Below are 15,530 nucleotides of genomic sequence, written 5' to 3' on the forward strand. Positions count from 1 at the left end.
GTAAAGTGTCACAAGTCCGTGCGGCGGCAGATTTCAGAGAGAAATCCCTTCTGTCAGTCTGAGTACCTTTCACTAACATCTGGCAGAGGGTGGAAATTCTGTCATCACAGAAAATAGAGCGGGTCCCAAAGAGCAGGTGTCGTCTTAACAAGCATCTCCCTACTATCTGGACACTGGCTTTTTAAGACTTTTTCAACGTGGACCATTTTTACATCTTTATTGAGTCTGCTACAACACTGCTTCTGTTTTCGTGTTTTGTATTTTTGGCCACGAGGCATGTGGGATCTCAGCTCTGGATCAGGGACCAAACCTGCCTCCCTTGCATTAGAAGGTCGAGTCTTAACCACTGGACCACCAGGGAAGTCCCTGGGTCCTTTGCTTTTGTAAAACTGGGAGTGGCCTTCGGGAATGATCCAGACCTATTTCTAGCCCAAGGGGCACAACCTCATGGTCTCTGGAGCAGAGGGACCTAGGTGTGACCCCTCCCAGGCAGGCGACCTTGAGCTCCATTACATGTTCATGGAACATCCGGCAGGTTCCAGGCACTGGGGTGCAGAAATAAGATACCAGGGGCTCAGTGGACCCGACTCAGTGGGGAGATGAACCGTCTCCCCAGGTTGGGGTGGTGCCCAAGCATCACAACCCTGATACGAAGTGGGGGCCCCTGCGGTGTCCACCCGCTCTCCGAGTGGGACACACGGACTACGCCCTTGAAACGGCGATTCTGCCGTGGAAGGTGAGGTGAACCTGCCCCCAGGAGGGGGACACTGTTATAATCCTGAGGGATGTGCAGTGTCTCTGTGTAAGGAAGCCGGGCTTCCAGAGGCGAGGCGACTTGTCAAGTCACACGGGGAGCATGTGGGACAGGCAGAGCGGGGACCGGAGCTCGCTTCCTCCCGCAGAAGCACCCTGCTCTGCTCCTCTGAACGCAGTAGTGACGAGAGGCATTCGGTTCGCCTTGCGTGTGGTCGCCACAAACGTGCGGACCTCGTGTTTTAGCCCGTGCTTGGTCTAGACACGCCAGTGACATCTTTTGGTACTGTAGGGCTGCTCAGAGGTGTTGAGTACAGCTGCTTGGCAACTTACTTAGCTAGAAACTTGCCATCCACAACTAGCTCTGTTCCTGTGAGAATTACTAGGAAATTCTGACTTCAAGAGATGATTTCTGTGATCCACTGCAAGACTGAATGCGTTCCTCCGGGCAGGATTATGCAGAGAGGCCCACCTCTGAGAGAACGAAGGGTGTGAAGGTGTTTTACTTTTAGATCTTATTTTAAGTGATGTAGTTTTGGCTGCAGTGGGTCTTCGTTGCTGCAAGTGGGCTTTCTCTAGTTGAGGCGAATGGGGGCTCCTCCCGTTGCGGTGTGCGGGCTTGCACTGCGGTGGCTTCTCTTCTCGGGGAACGCGGGCTCTACAGCGCACAGGCTCAGTAGTTGTGGTTCCAAGGCTTAGTCGCCCCATGGCACACGGGGTCTTCGTCCCTGGACGAGGGATCGAACCCATGTTTCCCGCATTGGCAGGCGGATTCTTAACCACTGAACCACCACGGAAGTCCCAGTATGGATTTAAATACAGTAATACATCCAGGCAGACCCCAGAGGTATTTTGGGTTTTGGTTCACCGCAATAAAGTGAGTCACAATTTTTTTTTCTTTCCGCAGTGCATATAAAAGTTATGCTTACAACACCCTGTGGTCTAATAGCATTATGTCTAAAAAACATACATACCTTAATTTTTCTATTGAAGGATAATGCTTGACAGAATTTTGTTGTTTTCTGTCAAACCTCAACATGAATCAGCCATAGGTATACATGTATCCCCTCCCTTTTGAACCTCCTTCCCCATCCCCATACCTTAAAGATACTTTATTAAAAAATACTAACCAACACCTGAGCCTTTAGTGAGTCACAGCTGTGACATCAAAGATCATTGATCACAGATCACCATCACAAATGTAATAATAATGAACCAACTTGAAATATTGGGACTGTTACCAAAATGTGACACCGACACGAGGTGAGCATGTGCTGCTGTAAAACTGGCTCTGACAGACTTGCCATGGGCTTCACTTTCTTTAATTAAAAAAAAAAAAAAATGCAGTATCTGCAAAGTGCACTGGACGAGGTCTTGCCTTCACTTTCAGTAAGACTCACCACGTTACTTGCATAAAATTGTCGCCTGTGTGGTATAAAAAGCATCTGTGCTTAATTTATAAAACATTTAGAAAGATTTGTCTAGTAGAACCATAAGGCTTGCCACAGGCTTACCATCAAACCGAAAACTCGATGTTTATCTAAGAGAAACATTTAGCAAATATTTGGTAAGGGCTTTCTCTGAGGCAGGCAGTCTGTAATCAGTTACAGTCTTGGATTTTGAAATGATATTTGCTTCCTCCTCCTTTTTTTTTTTTTTTTTTGCCACAATCCCAACCATGTGAGACTGTAACTTCTTGAATGTGTGAGCAGCCCATGTGATGGGCTGTTAGCACTTCTCAAAGCCTGCCAGAAAGGGCACCATCCTGGTTTTGGTTTTCTCTGACTACAGCTGAGGACAGTTCTTGGCGACTGTCAAGGTCTGCAGGGAGGACAGTGGCAGCTTCTCTGCCCGCTCCGCCAAAACCCTCCTCCTGAGCCAGGGGATAGCGCGTCCACTACCTGACCACGTGGACCCAACCACGTGCCCTGCTGAGGGCTCGCAGCAAAAACATGCACACATACCAGTTAAAACCATATTCTCACTTCTGTGGAACTGGCAATGCTAAGATATATATTTTTTTGGTTAATGTACTCATGATGTAAAAGTGGATTAGGAGCAAAATTTCAGCAATCTGAAAAATATGCACAGGAGGAAGGTATTTTTTTTTTTTTTTTCTATTTTTAAAAATGTTTGACTTTGCTGGGTCTTCGCTGTGGCGCGGGCTTCTCTCTAGCTGTGGCCCCTGGCAGCACACGGGCTGCTCACTGCCGTGGTTCTCCTGCTGCGGAAGCACGGGCTCTAGGGCCTGCAGGCTTGCACAGTCACGGATTCTGGACTCCAGAGCACAAGCTCAGTAGTTGTGGCACATGGGCTTAGTTGCTTCTCGGCACGTGGGATCTTTTGGGAACAGGGATCGAACCTGCATCTCCTGCACTGGCACGCAGATTCTTTACTGCTGTGCCATCTGGGAAGCCTGAGGAGGTATGTTGCCAAGTCTTCTTGAAGAACATGTTTCTGTTAAAATGAGCATCCAGTGGCTGGCTTCTCTGGCGCACCTGGCATGGAGGCCCGGTTCATTCGGGTCAGGAGTGCTGGATCTGGGATGCAGAGACCCACCTTCCGTGGCTCGGGGACCGTGGAAAGGCCCTGCCACCTCTCTGCCCAGGTTTCCTCGTTAAGTGGTTGGGGGACTTCTTGGGATGGCCCCGGGATGAGCTGAGGTAGGAGGTGGCTTGGAGGTGAGGTTACTCCCAGAAGCGGGTCTTGCTTCCTGTTTCACACAGAGGCCATTGGAAGAAAGCGTCCCCTCCACCCATGCGCCACCTGCACAGGCACCCACGTCTCCAGGATCCCGCCAGGGACCCCATCCCCTTTCTCCTCCTCCCCCAGCCCCTCCTCCCACTCCCCCTCAGCATCTGATTGTTCCCACCAACTTACAAACCTGCTGTTACTTCCCCTTCCATTCAAACACCTGCAAACTCGCAACACACAAGAGCTGGTCCTTTTGGCCTCCTGTGGGTAGACTCTCCCACCTCCTTCTATACCTGCGCACCTTCCGGCCCGGCCTGCTTTGAATACCAGTGTAACACGGCCCATCCTGCTCACCCAACCCCCAGCACCTACCGCTTTGCAGCCCCGGCCCATTAAAGCATCAGCTCCATGAGCTGGGCAGTCACTGGTGGTGTTGCCTCCTGGGGCAGAGTGTCTGCTCCAGAACACTTGGGGGTGAGCGGTCACTGAGATGGTCTCAGGTCTGTATTCGAAGGGCAGCGCCTCTCAGATGCGCATGCTTTCCTTTGCTCAGTCTCTCTCCATGGTATGTAAGTTTCAAGTGTTGCTGGGCTCCTTTGCCTCCTTACCTGTCCACCCTGGGGCTCCCCCCCTTTTTTTCTTGATACCTTAAGAAAAAAATCATTTATTTGGCTGTGCCAGGTCTTAGTTGCAGCATGTGGGATCTAGTTCCCTGACTGGGGATCGAACCCAGGCCCCCTGCATTGGGAGTGCAGTGTCTTCTCTGCTGGCTCCTCTCAATCCACAGCCACCACCATCACCTGAGCCAGAAACCTGAGCATCTGGAGTCTCCCATATCCACTCTGGAAGTTGCCGGGTCTTAACAGGCTCTCCACCTCCCTCACACCTTGACTCTCCTGTCTCCCCAGCTGTCCCTTCCCCATTGATTCCCCAGCCTCCTTTCACTCCACGCTGCTGCCAGTCATTTTCCTAGTAGTAAATCTGATGCTCCTACTGCCCTGTTCTGCTCCCAGCAATTCGGCCTCCCCCCGGGGCTCCGGCCATGGCAGGTGACTTGGTGTCTCAGCAGGTAGTGGCTGCTGCTCTCTGGACCGCAGTTCACTCTTCCAGGCATGCTTGTCCCCAGGCCTTCCTTCCAGGTGAGGCAGCCAGGGCCCATGGGCACCTCTAAATGACCGCTCAAGCCTCGCTGCACTGCCTTTGTGAGTTTTTACTGTCTGGCTGCTTCTCTTCTGCGTCCCTGACCAGTTATCTTTGTCCCTTGCAATCTGTGCTCGGGTGGGGAGGCGGAGCTGGGAGAGCAGGTTCCCATCACCTGGCTCAGTGATGGGGAGGGGCCTGCTTGTTGGGAAACCCCACGTCCTCTCATTCACAGATATGGGTTTCCAAGCTCCAGTGGAGGCACCGCTGGGGGTAGAAATCTGTTATAGGAAGAGAAGGGAGCCAAAGGTTATGGTTCTGTGGAGTTTGATCTGTAAACAAAGACACTGGAGAAAGGGAAAATTAACCCTGAAATTGAGGGAACATCTGCCAACTTAACTGGAGTTGGATAGGAAAGGCTTAGGGGAGGGGGGGACGGGGGAAGGATGCCCCCCACCTTGTGTCCACAGCTGACCAGTATTAGGGGGCCTGCCCAGAGCCTACTTTTTCTCCTTGGTGAGGCTTTGGGTTGACCCTGTTTTCCCTGGGGCGCGGCGGGGGGGTGGGGGGGCTCTTGGTTTCACTGCTGTCACTGTGGTTGGTTATAGCTCAGACTTCTGGGAAGGCATGGCCTCCCTAGACCTCTCTGGCCGGAAGTCGCTGGCCACTCGAGTCCAGCCTCCATTCTGGACTGGGAGCCCTCCCCACCCCCATCTGGCTGCCCCTTGTCCCTCCCCACAGGCTTGTGGGGAGGCCTGCAGTTGAGCAGTACTGGGATGACAGGTGTGGATGGGGTCCCAGGAGCTACACTCCTGATAAAGAATCACGATGCTGTCTTATGAAAAGTTAAAAATGAGGTGGGGTCTGAGAGCTGTCCCTGAGCTAGATCAAGGTGCTGGTCAGGTGAGAAGGCTGGGAAACCCCAAATGCTGCAGAAGGCGGGGAATGGGTGCAGGGGGAGCCATGGTGTGGCCCCAGCATGCACGTCTGTCAGGTTCAAGTTTATTACCAAACTATTAAGCGCTGGGTGCGACAGGCCCAGGGCTTCCGTGAGGGCGTGCGGCCCAGAGGCCTTGGAGGTCCCGATTAGGTCCCTCCTTTCTGAGCTGTCTCCGGACTGTGGACCGGGGGTCAGTACTTCCCGAGTTGCTGGGAAGACTGTGAACCCAGGAAGAGCAGGGGGCCGCGCCCGCCGTCCCCAACAATGCAGTATTTGTAATCAGAGGCCACAACCCCATACATGACCGATTTATCAAAATAAAACCGAGGCACTGAACGCCAGCTGGGCGCGAGCAGGCCCGGCTTGCCGCAGCTTCCACTGACCCTGGGTGCTGCCCGACCCCGACCCGGGTCGCTCTGGAGGCTGAGTCCCCGGTTCTCCGCCCCTGGCGAAGACGACCAGGGGGCGGCCCGGGGACCCGAGCCGCCGGGCCCGTCCTCCGGGCCGCCCCTGCCCATGGGCCCCGGCCCTCCTCCGGGACGGGTGGGTTCGGGCCCCCGGACGCCTGGCGGGCCTGGGGTCTCCGTCCTCCGAGATCAGGACCTGGCGCTGGGAGAACGCGGCCAACAGGCCATGAGGTGACGGCGCTGGCGCGGTGCCTCTGGAAGTCTTGCGTGTTCGTGTGTCTGGGGGGATCTCCTCGGGGTGTGAGGCCCGAGGCCGCGGAGGTGGAGTTGGGGCCCCCGGTTGGGGAGGCGCGCCGGGTCTTCATCGACAAGGCGGCCGAAGAGGGAGCGGCCCCTTTAAGCGCCGCCGGCCCCGCCCCCTGCGTCTCCCCCTACTTCCCGCCCCCGCGGGACGCCCAGCGGGGAGGTGCGCTGGGTCTCCGTCGACTAGCGGCCCGCGGGGCGGCCGAGGGAGGGCGCGGCCCCTTTAAGCGCCGCCGGCCCCGCCCCCCGCGCCTCCCCCCGCCCCCGCGGGAGCCGCGCCACGTGACCCGGGTCTTGTGACCGGCGGGGGAGGCGCGGGGGGAAGCCCGCGGCGCCCGCCTCCAGGGGCCCAGCCCCGCTGCCGCCGCCGCCGCCGCCGCCGCCGCCGCTGCCTCCGCCGCCGCCCGCGAGCTGCGGGTCCCTCCGCCGGGCGTCCGCGCGTCCGAGCGAGCCGCAGTCCGGGGCGAGTCCGAGCGGGAGCCGAGCCGGGCGCGGGGGGCGCCGCCCGCCATGGACCACAAGCCCCTGCTGCAGGAGCGGCCGCCCGCCTACAACCTGGAGGCCGGCCAGGGCGAGTTCGCGTGCGCCCCGCACGGCTACGGCGCCATCGCCGCCGCCCCGCCGCCGCCCTACCCCTACCTCGTCACAGGTGGGCCGGGGCCGGGCCCGGGGCGCGGGCCGGGGGCCTGGGAGCGAACTTCGGGCGGAGTTCCACCGCGACCTTTAACCCCGAAACCAACTTTTCTCCGGACGTGGCGGCGGCGGGGGGCGCGGTCGAGGGGAGACCCCGGGGTCCGGACCGTGCAGGGGGTCGGGGACGACGCCGTTCTGGGAACTGGAGGTCGGGCCCCCGAATTTGGGCACCGCCCGACTGCCCTGAGCCCATCTGCGGGTCGCTCGCGCCCTGTTCGCTCTTCCTTGGAAGCACGTCCATCTCTTTGCAGTTTTAAGTTTATTAAGGAGGCGCTGTCCACAAGTTAACGTTTAATTAAAGCTTATAGTGGGCATTTAGTGGACGCAGCTGTCGTTCTAATTTTGAAAAGGATGCGAGCATTTGGTGGGGAGGGGGGAGGGCAGGAGAAGTGGACCTCAGACCCCCTTTCCTCCCTGCCCTCTTCTGATGTGTCTTCCTGCCCACAGGGATACCCACCCACCACCCCAGGGTCTACAACATCCACAGTCGGAATGTCACCCGGTACCCTGCCAATTCCATCGTTGTGGTCGGAGGCTGCCCAGTCTGCAGGTATGTCCCAGGCCTGGGGGCTCCAGAAGTCACTAAGGACACGCTCACAGCCTCATAAAGGCAGGATCTGGGGGAGACGTGGTCCTTGGGTCCGTCCAGGGTTCGTGTGGCAGAGGGGACTGGGTGTCCGTCCCTCTCCTCCCGTTGCTGTGCTTTTGGGGCCATTGAGCCCCATGGGGATGGGATTCAGAAATGGCAGCAGTTGGACGGACTGCCTGCTATCCCTGGTTCTGGAACCTGCAAGGTGGCTCTGTGGTTGCTTCTCGAAGGTGGCCAGAGGTTCCCTTTTCCCTGGGAAGGGTCCGTTTGGAGAGCTGGGCAGGAGAGTCCAGACTCAGGTGACCAGTGTCTTGGAGGAGCTGAAGGGTTGGGGGTGACGGGTAAGGGCTGCTCCATCCACATCTGGCCGGCAGCTGTGCAAGGACAGGGACACTGAGGTTCTTTGTTTGGGTGGGAGCGGTATTTTATGTCCTTAAAAGTCCAGCCGCCAGAATCTTCTGGTTTTATAGGGCCTAAGACATAGCTACTAGATGCTGTCCTGAGGGTTCAAATTTCTTGTCCTTGGTGGATTCTAGTGCATGGACGGTTCCAAAAGTCAGGGCAGATTTAGCCAGAACCGGGTTTTCCATCTGCCAGGGGGCAGCCTGTAGGGGTGGGGGTGTGGGTGCGGAAGTCAGAGTTGGTGAGATGGAATTGAGAAACTCTGGTTTCCTTAGTTTCAAAAGTGTATCAGGAAGGCCCCAAGCAGCGTCCAAGGGAAGTTAACAGTTTTGAGTTTTGGGCATCAGCCGTCTGGGGAGGCCTGGAGGGCTGGGGAAGGAGGACGCCTAGGAGTTGGGGCAGAACTGGACCCCCAGAGGCAGCCACGCGCTTGCTGAGGGGCCGGCGGGCAGGGGAGAGCCCTCTGGGTTGCGGTGGCCGGGGCACCCTGAGTGGCGGACCTGAAGCAGGTGTGTCTTCTGACACGGCTGGCGACAGTCTGGCCTTTGGAGAACGTGAAGAGGGAAGGGAGACAACTGGCCACCTCCAGAGCCGCTCCCTGCCCCAGGCACCTGTGGGTGGCAGAGCCGATCGGTTGGAGGCACGTGGATGGGCTTGGAGTGGGGAGGCGTGGCCCGGGAGGCTGGTCACGAGCTGCCGGGCAGGGCATGGGTCAAGGCTGGTCGTGGCCAAGAGAGCCATCGGGGGAAGTGGCACAGCGGGGTGGGGAGAGGGAACCAGTGTGCTTGGCTTCCAGATGGGTCCTGGGTGCTCAGGCTTGTGTGTGCGGCACAGCTGGTTGACTCCAGGGGCTTGTTTTGGGCATGAGCAGCCTCAAGCCATCTCCTAGTCGAAGGAGGGCGTCAGGCTGGCAGCCGAGGAGTCTGAGGAAGGCCCCTGGAGCGGAGCCCTCCACCTAGGGTTTCAGCGTCTCAGAGCGGGGCCCAGCCTTCTGGGAGCCAGGCTCCCGTCCTGGCCGTGCCAGCTGCTGGCGGGCCCGGTGCCCCATCTGGGTAGGGGGACGCTGGTGGATGCTCCAGGGTCTGGCTGGCCCTGGGCCTTGGATGGAGGAGGGGAGACCAGCAACAGGTTCTGGGGGCTGAGATCCCCGGGCTCCTCAGGACGGGAGATTCCCATGGGGTGGGACCCTGGTTCCTGCTCTCAGCCCTGTCCCTCTGCTCTTCTGGGGAAGGGCTTGGGCTTGGGGCTGACGAAGGCTGGGGTGGGGGGGCCCTGCATCCAGAACAGGCTTCCTTCGTTGGGTTGGGGTCGCAGTCCTCCCGGCCTCAGGACAGTGGGCGCAGCAAGAGGGGAGCGCACGTACTGAGGACAAGTTTTAGGGCCTCGGTCGGGCCTGACCCCCTTGCTGCCTCTGAGGCGCGTCCTCCGCGGCCCTGATGTTGTCAGAGAACAGAGGGCAGCAGACGGGCTACTCCGCAAGGGTGCTGCCCCGCTGCAGGGCCCCCTGCTGCCACAGGCCAGGGGCCAGGTGTGTCCAAGGAGCCTCTGTGGGTCTGGGGAGTCGGCACCTCGAGGAGGCTGGGGAGGGTCCCCCGGGGACTGGCTGGCCCGTCTGGCGGCGGTGGGTTGGGAGACAGGCAGCTTGTCCTGTGACCGTGTTCCTTCCTTCCCAGCCCCCCCACCTGGCCATTCTGCCCTGGGAGCCTGGTGGGCATCTGCAGGAGTCACACGCCCGTGATTCCCTGAGCGAGGCCCCTGCCACTTGTTCCTCGGCCGCCGTCGGAGCCGTGTGGGCAGCCCGACCCCGTCGCCTTTCATTAGCAGCAGCAGACGAGTGTGCGCACACCGCCCCTGGCCGCCCTCGGCCCCCGTGGGCCGTGCACCGCCTGGCCCAGGCCTTGGCCTCGGCCCCGGCCCCGGCTCTGAGGTGGTCCTCCCCTGGCGCGGGGCCTGTCCCGGGATGCGGGACCCGGTGGCAGGGCTGCGGGGGGCGGGCCTGTGCACAGGGCCCCTGGCCCGGTGTGGAAGCCAGAGGTGAGTCCAGGCCTAGGGTCCTGCTGGGCACCGCTCGGTGTTGGTCCTGGGGTGACCGGGCGGTGAGGGGGCTCCAGGGTGGCCGGGGTCTTGGAAGCTGAGACGGGCATGCAGGGGACAGCCGCGGGGGGGCAGATGCTGCCCGCAGGTCAGGGCAGCGAGGAGGCCAGCGCCCCAGCCTCCCCTGCCCAGGGGCATCCCCGGCCTGATGGTCCGCAGTGGGCGGGGTGCGCAGAGCTGGCGGGTCCCCCTGTTACCCGCCTCCCCGGAGCTCTTGAGACCTGCCCCGGGGAAGGCCTGCTTGGAGTCGGGCCCTGGGACCCCGGGTGGGGCACATGTGTCCTGAGGGGACGAGACGTGACCTGGTCTCTGAAGGGGGCTGCCCAGTGCTTTGGGTGCCCTGCCCTGTCCCCACCTGGCTCCAGGCTCATGGCTCCTGGAGGAGGCGGAGTCCTCTGGCCTCTGCCCAGGAGGCTGGCTGGTGCTGCTGCCGCCACTGGGGTTCGGAGGGCGGGGGGCTCAGAGAGCAGGGCCCCTGGCTGGGTCTGGGCTGTTCGTGGCCCCACCAGGTTTTGGTCCAGCTTCCTGGGGAGGAAGCCCCACCTGGCCGAGCGCCCAGCTTCTCTATGAGGTCAGAGGCAGCGAGATGTGTGTGTTCAGTTACCTGATTTTTCCAGCTTCCATATCTTTTTCACCTCTGTTGCGGAGGAACACGGACAGGGCTTTGCTTAGTCTGGATTCAGAAGCTATTGGTAAAGAGCTGAGCTGATCGGGGCTTCTGAGGGGCTTGGAGGAGGAGACACCAGATTGCTCAGGAGGGGCTGGCAGGATGGGTGGGGGGGCCCACAGGGACTGGGTGGTCTGTACTCTGGGGCTTGTTGCTGTGTCAGGATTGGCCTAGAGACCAGGCTGAGTTTCTCAGTTTAAAAAAAGTAAATCACATCCACTCTGCTTTTGCGGTCCAGGCAGGCAGCACCCGTTGTCAGCAGCGAACGTTTCTGCAGCAGGATACGTTCGCGTGAAGCAGACACGTTGAGACTGTAAACGGCTGCATGGTAGTTGAGGTCACAGTGGCTGTGAGCTGAGTGTGTTACCAGCTTTGTTAAAAAGTCCCGCGTTCAGAGCCTTCGGTGTTTTGAGGCTGTAGCTCAGGTGTGGGCTCAGGGTGCAGGTGAAGCTCGTGGGCTCCTGGTCCCTGGGGCAGCAGGGTGTGAGCAGAGCCTCCCTCCCTGCCCAAGGGGAGCGACCCGGCACCTCCCCAGAGACTTGGGGGTGGCCTGGCCCCCCCTGGGGGAGAGGTGAAGGGGAGTCGTCCGTCAAACCCGGACTCCCACCAAGGGCGTGGGAAGGGCTGCCCTCTGCTCCGGCTGGAGGGAAGGATCTGCACAGAACGCGCCGCAGGTCTGCGGGCTGAGGCGTGCGGGGCGCGGGGCGGGCGGTCGGGGCCCCCACGTCTGTGCCCTCAGGCCGCAGAGGGGCCCGATGAGAGCCTGCCCCCTGTGCCGTGTAGACCGGGTCTGGGTGTCGGGTGGGGCTGCTGTTTGACCCTTGACCCCAGAGGCCAGGAGACGTCCCAGAGGGGCTGTCTGTGTGGACAGACAGGGCGGCTGGGCCGGCCCTGCCCATGCCCTGGGGGGAGGTGGACGCCTCCAGGTTTCTCCAGCCTGGCGTGCCCCTCATGTCCTGGAGCCCCCGAGGGGACGCACAGGGTTCTAGGCTCTGCCTCTTAGCAGTTTGGGCCTTAAGTGAGATGACAGGGCGTCCAGCTTGGGTGGGTGCTCGGGGAGTGTCTGTCGTTGGGTCCCCCTGTTCCTGGAGGGGCACGAGGCACCCAGTGACCCTGGGGCAGGCCTCTCCTGAAAGGTCTCAACTGGTGCAGCTGACCCAGCAGGAGGCCTGGGCCCTTGTCCCCCATTTCCCCCTTGGATGTTCTGACCAAGCAGACAAACCACTGACTTGGGTTCAGCCGCAGGTAGAGAAGGTGGGATAGGTGCCCCAAGGGGCCCTGGCCCCCCAGCCATGCTCCAGTGGCCTGAGGGGCATCCCCGCCTGCGTGGGGCCCTGGCGGTGGCATCCCCCAGCCCCCCAAGCGTGGCTCTGGTGCTTTCTCAGCGGGGGCTCCTGCCTCCTGGGCTGCGGGCCCTGGAGCCAGGCAGGTGCAGCCTGGGCGGGCAGGGGCTCAGAGGTGTGGTGCCAGCCCTGTGCTTCCCCTTGGAGTGGGCCTGGCTACTGCCCAGCTGCTTGGACCTTTCCTGAACTCAGCGCAGGTCTCCAGGGGAGGGCAGACAGCCGGAGGTTTCCCGAGAACCCCCTTTGACTTTCTGCAGCGTCCTGGGGCGCTGGAGGGAGAGTGTGCGTGTTTCCTTGAGGCAGTTCCTGCCGGCGTTTGTGGGCGCTGGGGCTTCAGGAGGATGGGGAGGGCGTGGGGTGGGTGGGTCCCTGTTCTCCCACAGCGCTGCCCCCGCAGCTCCGGGGCGGGAGGGAAGCGGTTCTGGGGATGGGGGCTGGCATCAGGCGTCTCACTGCAGCCGTCAGGGCACATGGCAGCTCCTGCTCCACCCGCCTTGGGGGCCTTGGAGAAGGACCCCGGCCCTGGGTGGTGACCTCTTGGGGATGTGGTTGGGGGCTGGCCCCTCGTGGTCCTGGGGGTCATACATTGGGCACATGGAGGGTTAATGTGACTTTTTCCAAATTTTCCAAAGAGGGGTTTTGAGATTAAACCTCCCAAGGTAAGTGACGTGGTGTGAACCTGAGTGGTTTCTGCCCCCTCCTCCCACAGTAAAAGCCACACACAATCCAAACTATCACTGTCGCGGAATTTCCCTCTAGGGAGTGGAAAAATAAGTCTAAAACTTTCCAACAGTGGGAGAAACACTGTACAGTGGCTTGGGTTTCGTGTTCTTAGGATGTAAGTGTTTATGGGAACCAGCACTTGGTGCTCGTTCCTCGTCTGAGAGAACACATGGCCGAGCGCTCCGCCGGCGCCCCCTGCGTCTCCTCTGCAGCGGCGCCCTGACCGCGCGCCCCCTGTCTCCGCAGGGTCGGGGTCCTGGAGGACTCGTTCACCTTCCTGGGCATCTTCTTGGCCATCGTCCTGTTCCCCTTTGGGTTCATCTGCTGTTTCGCCTTGAGGAAGCGAAGATGCCCCAACTGTGGAGCCAACTTCACTTAAAGGGAAGAGCACACCCGGCTCTCCCACACCCCGCTTTTTCTAATGTAAATGTCGTGTACAATAGCTTTATCTGATGAAGCTCCTGGACTGTTTTGTACAGTGAGGCGGGTGGACTGGGCGGGCGAGGAGGGGCACAGGGAGGAGTCGGAGTGAGGACGTGGGCAGCTCCGCTCCCAGGCGACGATGCTCAATAAAGCACTGCTTTTATTTTTCGCAGTCTTCAATTTGAGAAAGGGGAGAAATACTGTTTTAAATAAATGAGATCCATACCATTGTTTACCTGGTTTTGCTTATTCAGTGTATGCACACTGTCACAAAAGAGCCTCCCCAGCCCTGACCCCCCCAACACTGTCCAGGTCGGGTGACCTTCCCTTACACAGCTCAAAAAGTGCTTGTTTTCAAGTTTTATTCTTGCAATGAAGCCTGATACCTTGACATTTGCAGAGCACGCGGCCCATGCTCAGGACCCACCGCCTGGCCTCTGTCCTGTGAGCAGGGGGGTGTGTGCGGCCTGGGGACCCCAGGTCCCGAGACCCCCTGTGCCGCAGCCTCACAGGTGCATGACCGCCAAAGCGGGTGCAGGACCCCCGCCCCTTCACGAGCCTCCAGAGCCTCCCCACTATGCCTCCCTGCCTCCACGGTGGGAAGGAAACGGCCCCACGAAGGGAGAGGAGCCGGGCCCGTGATGGACCCAAGCATCTTGGCTGGCGGACGCGGTGGCTGCTGCTGGACAGCTGCCCCGAGGGCCCTCACGCAGCCCCAGACCCCCGCCACCGAGGGGTCGTCTGCGTGGCCCACCAGCCGCGAGGACAGCACCAGCCTCGGGAGCGCCACGCCTCACACTGTCTACCTGCGCTCAGTTGTTCTCGCGCTTAGAGAGGAACGACATCACGGCAGAACCAAGAGCCGCCATCAGGAGCGAGACCCCGCGGCGCCCAGCCTGGGTGTGTGTTTGCCCCTCGTCCCCTCCTCCAGGTGGCGCCGGCCTGACAGCAGAGCCAACCCAGCGCTGCCGTGACTGCAGGGCCCCCGCGCGCAGGGTGGGCCTGGGCTGGAATGCTCCCCCCGGCCGGCTTTATTCGGGCTGTTGGCCGTCTCAGTACCCACTGAAAAGGAGAGAGACTTGCACCCGGAGAGGTTTCGGAGTAAACAGTGCTGGAGGTAATTTTGGTCAACTAGCTTAGCGAGAGGCATCTGGTTCCCGCCCGTGGAGTCTCCCGAGGCAGGTGCCACCCTGTGAACCAGGCCCCTGTGAGGCACAGCCCGGCGGGTTTCCGTGGGTCATTCTAGTTAGGTAACAGTACCAAGCTCAGTCCCTCTGAGAACTACTCAAGTACTAAGACCCCAGCTGTGACAGGGCCAGGCGGATCCTCAGGGCTCTAGAGCTGTCTAAATCGTGAGAACCTGTGGGATGCTTCATCTTGGCTAGGGCTATAGTAAACAGAAATTTTAAAGTTAAGTTAAAAGAATTAAGTGTTGTACAATATCCTCATAATTTATATTGCTTAAGATTATTTGCATGCTAGGATGCAAATTTATATAGTATTTTCTTTGAACATAATGCTATTTAAGAACACATGCTTTATAAAACTGTGATCTCATTTGCATTTGGGTGCAGAAAGCCAGTCACAAAAGCATCCACTGTCCCTTACTCTGGCTATTAATAATCAGAATATTAAAAAGTGATACAGTAAGGATTAGAACCAAATTTACTATTTTTGAACAGAATAGGAAAAAACTTTTAAATGATTGAGTTGTAACTAAACTATGATTTATCTTAAAGAAATGTGTAAACCCAACTATGTTAACTTAGAAAATGTGCTGATTTGCTCAAGTAGAATACACGCAAAATCAGACGCCCTCTGGTGAAGTTTTACACCTGGACGGCGCTTGTCACACACAAACCTATCGTTCCCCAGCGAGGGCCCAGCGGGGAACCAGGAGGATGCTGGAGCGGCCTTCTCATCGGATGATTGGCGCTGAGCGGTCATTCGTCACTGTCGGGCGGAGTTTCACAGTAGCAAAGGGGTTCTCTCCACTGCGGGGGAGAAAAAAATGCTGGCAGAAATACTCCAAGACAGGGATTTGATGTGAAAACAGCCAATGACTACCCTTGCTCTGTAACACACACTTTAAAATTTCAGGCATTTTCTGAATATTATACAGTTCGTTCTGGGATGGTTCTCTCCATGCCACCTGTTACAAGCACTGATTTGTTTTGTTTTGGACTTGGAGGGGACTGATCGCGAGGCCTCAGGCCTGTGGGTCGGGCGCTGGATGGGCTTGGCTTCTGCCTTGATCCAAAGGGAGGGCCTGTCCTGGAAGGCTCTCCCACCACCACCCTCCCCTGCACCCTAGGCAGGACCACAGAGAGGAGGGCACCCCTCTGTCAGAGGTGGGCAC

The 15,530-nt window shown here is 59.1% G+C and overlaps 2 protein-coding genes and 1 long non-coding RNA gene across 5 annotated transcripts in view; 1 reads left to right on the top strand and 2 right to left on the bottom strand.

The window, feature by feature from the left end:
• Positions 1–202: 202 nt before the first annotated feature.
• LOC113884021 lies at positions 203–6,466 on the bottom strand. Its single transcript, XR_003508782.1, has 2 exons — positions 5,911–6,466; positions 203–4,868 (listed from the first exon to the last, which is right to left on the bottom strand). It is a non-coding gene; the product is annotated as an uncharacterized LOC113884021 (long non-coding RNA).
• A 96-nt stretch (positions 6,467–6,562) lies between these two features.
• On the top strand, positions 6,563–13,406 carry BRI3 (brain protein I3). Of its 2 annotated transcripts, XR_003508781.1 has the most exons (4): positions 6,575–6,886; positions 7,378–7,480; positions 9,595–9,955; positions 12,995–13,406. XR_003508781.1 is itself a non-coding variant. In XM_027528319.1 (3 exons), the coding sequence occupies exons 1-3, from the start codon at positions 6,748–6,750 to the stop codon at positions 13,125–13,127; spliced, it is 375 nt and encodes a 124-aa protein (XP_027384120.1). In that variant the 5' UTR covers positions 6,563–6,747; the 3' UTR covers positions 13,128–13,406. The 2 variants fall into 2 exon arrangements, 1 of the variants encoding a protein (XP_027384120.1); XM_027528319.1 differs by lacking the exon at positions 9,595–9,955 and having other exon boundaries at positions 6,563–6,886.
• The window catches only part of BAIAP2L1 (BAI1 associated protein 2 like 1), an 80,453-nt gene continuing 78,322 nt past the window's right edge, over positions 13,400–15,530 (bottom strand). Inside the window, exon 13 of one of the 2 annotated variants that reach the window (XM_027528317.1) lies at positions 13,400–15,165. In XM_027528317.1, coding sequence (XP_027384118.1) covers positions 15,090–15,165 — 76 coding nt within the window. In that variant the 3' untranslated portion in view covers positions 13,400–15,089. The remainder of the gene's footprint in view (positions 15,166–15,530) is intronic. The other variant, XM_027528316.1, reaches the window with a different exon arrangement.

Source organism: Bos indicus x Bos taurus, chromosome 25 (assembly GCF_003369695.1).
Source record: "Bos indicus x Bos taurus breed Angus x Brahman F1 hybrid chromosome 25, Bos_hybrid_MaternalHap_v2.0, whole genome shotgun sequence".
Taxonomy (NCBI): Eukaryota; Metazoa; Chordata; class Mammalia; order Artiodactyla; family Bovidae; genus Bos; species Bos indicus x Bos taurus.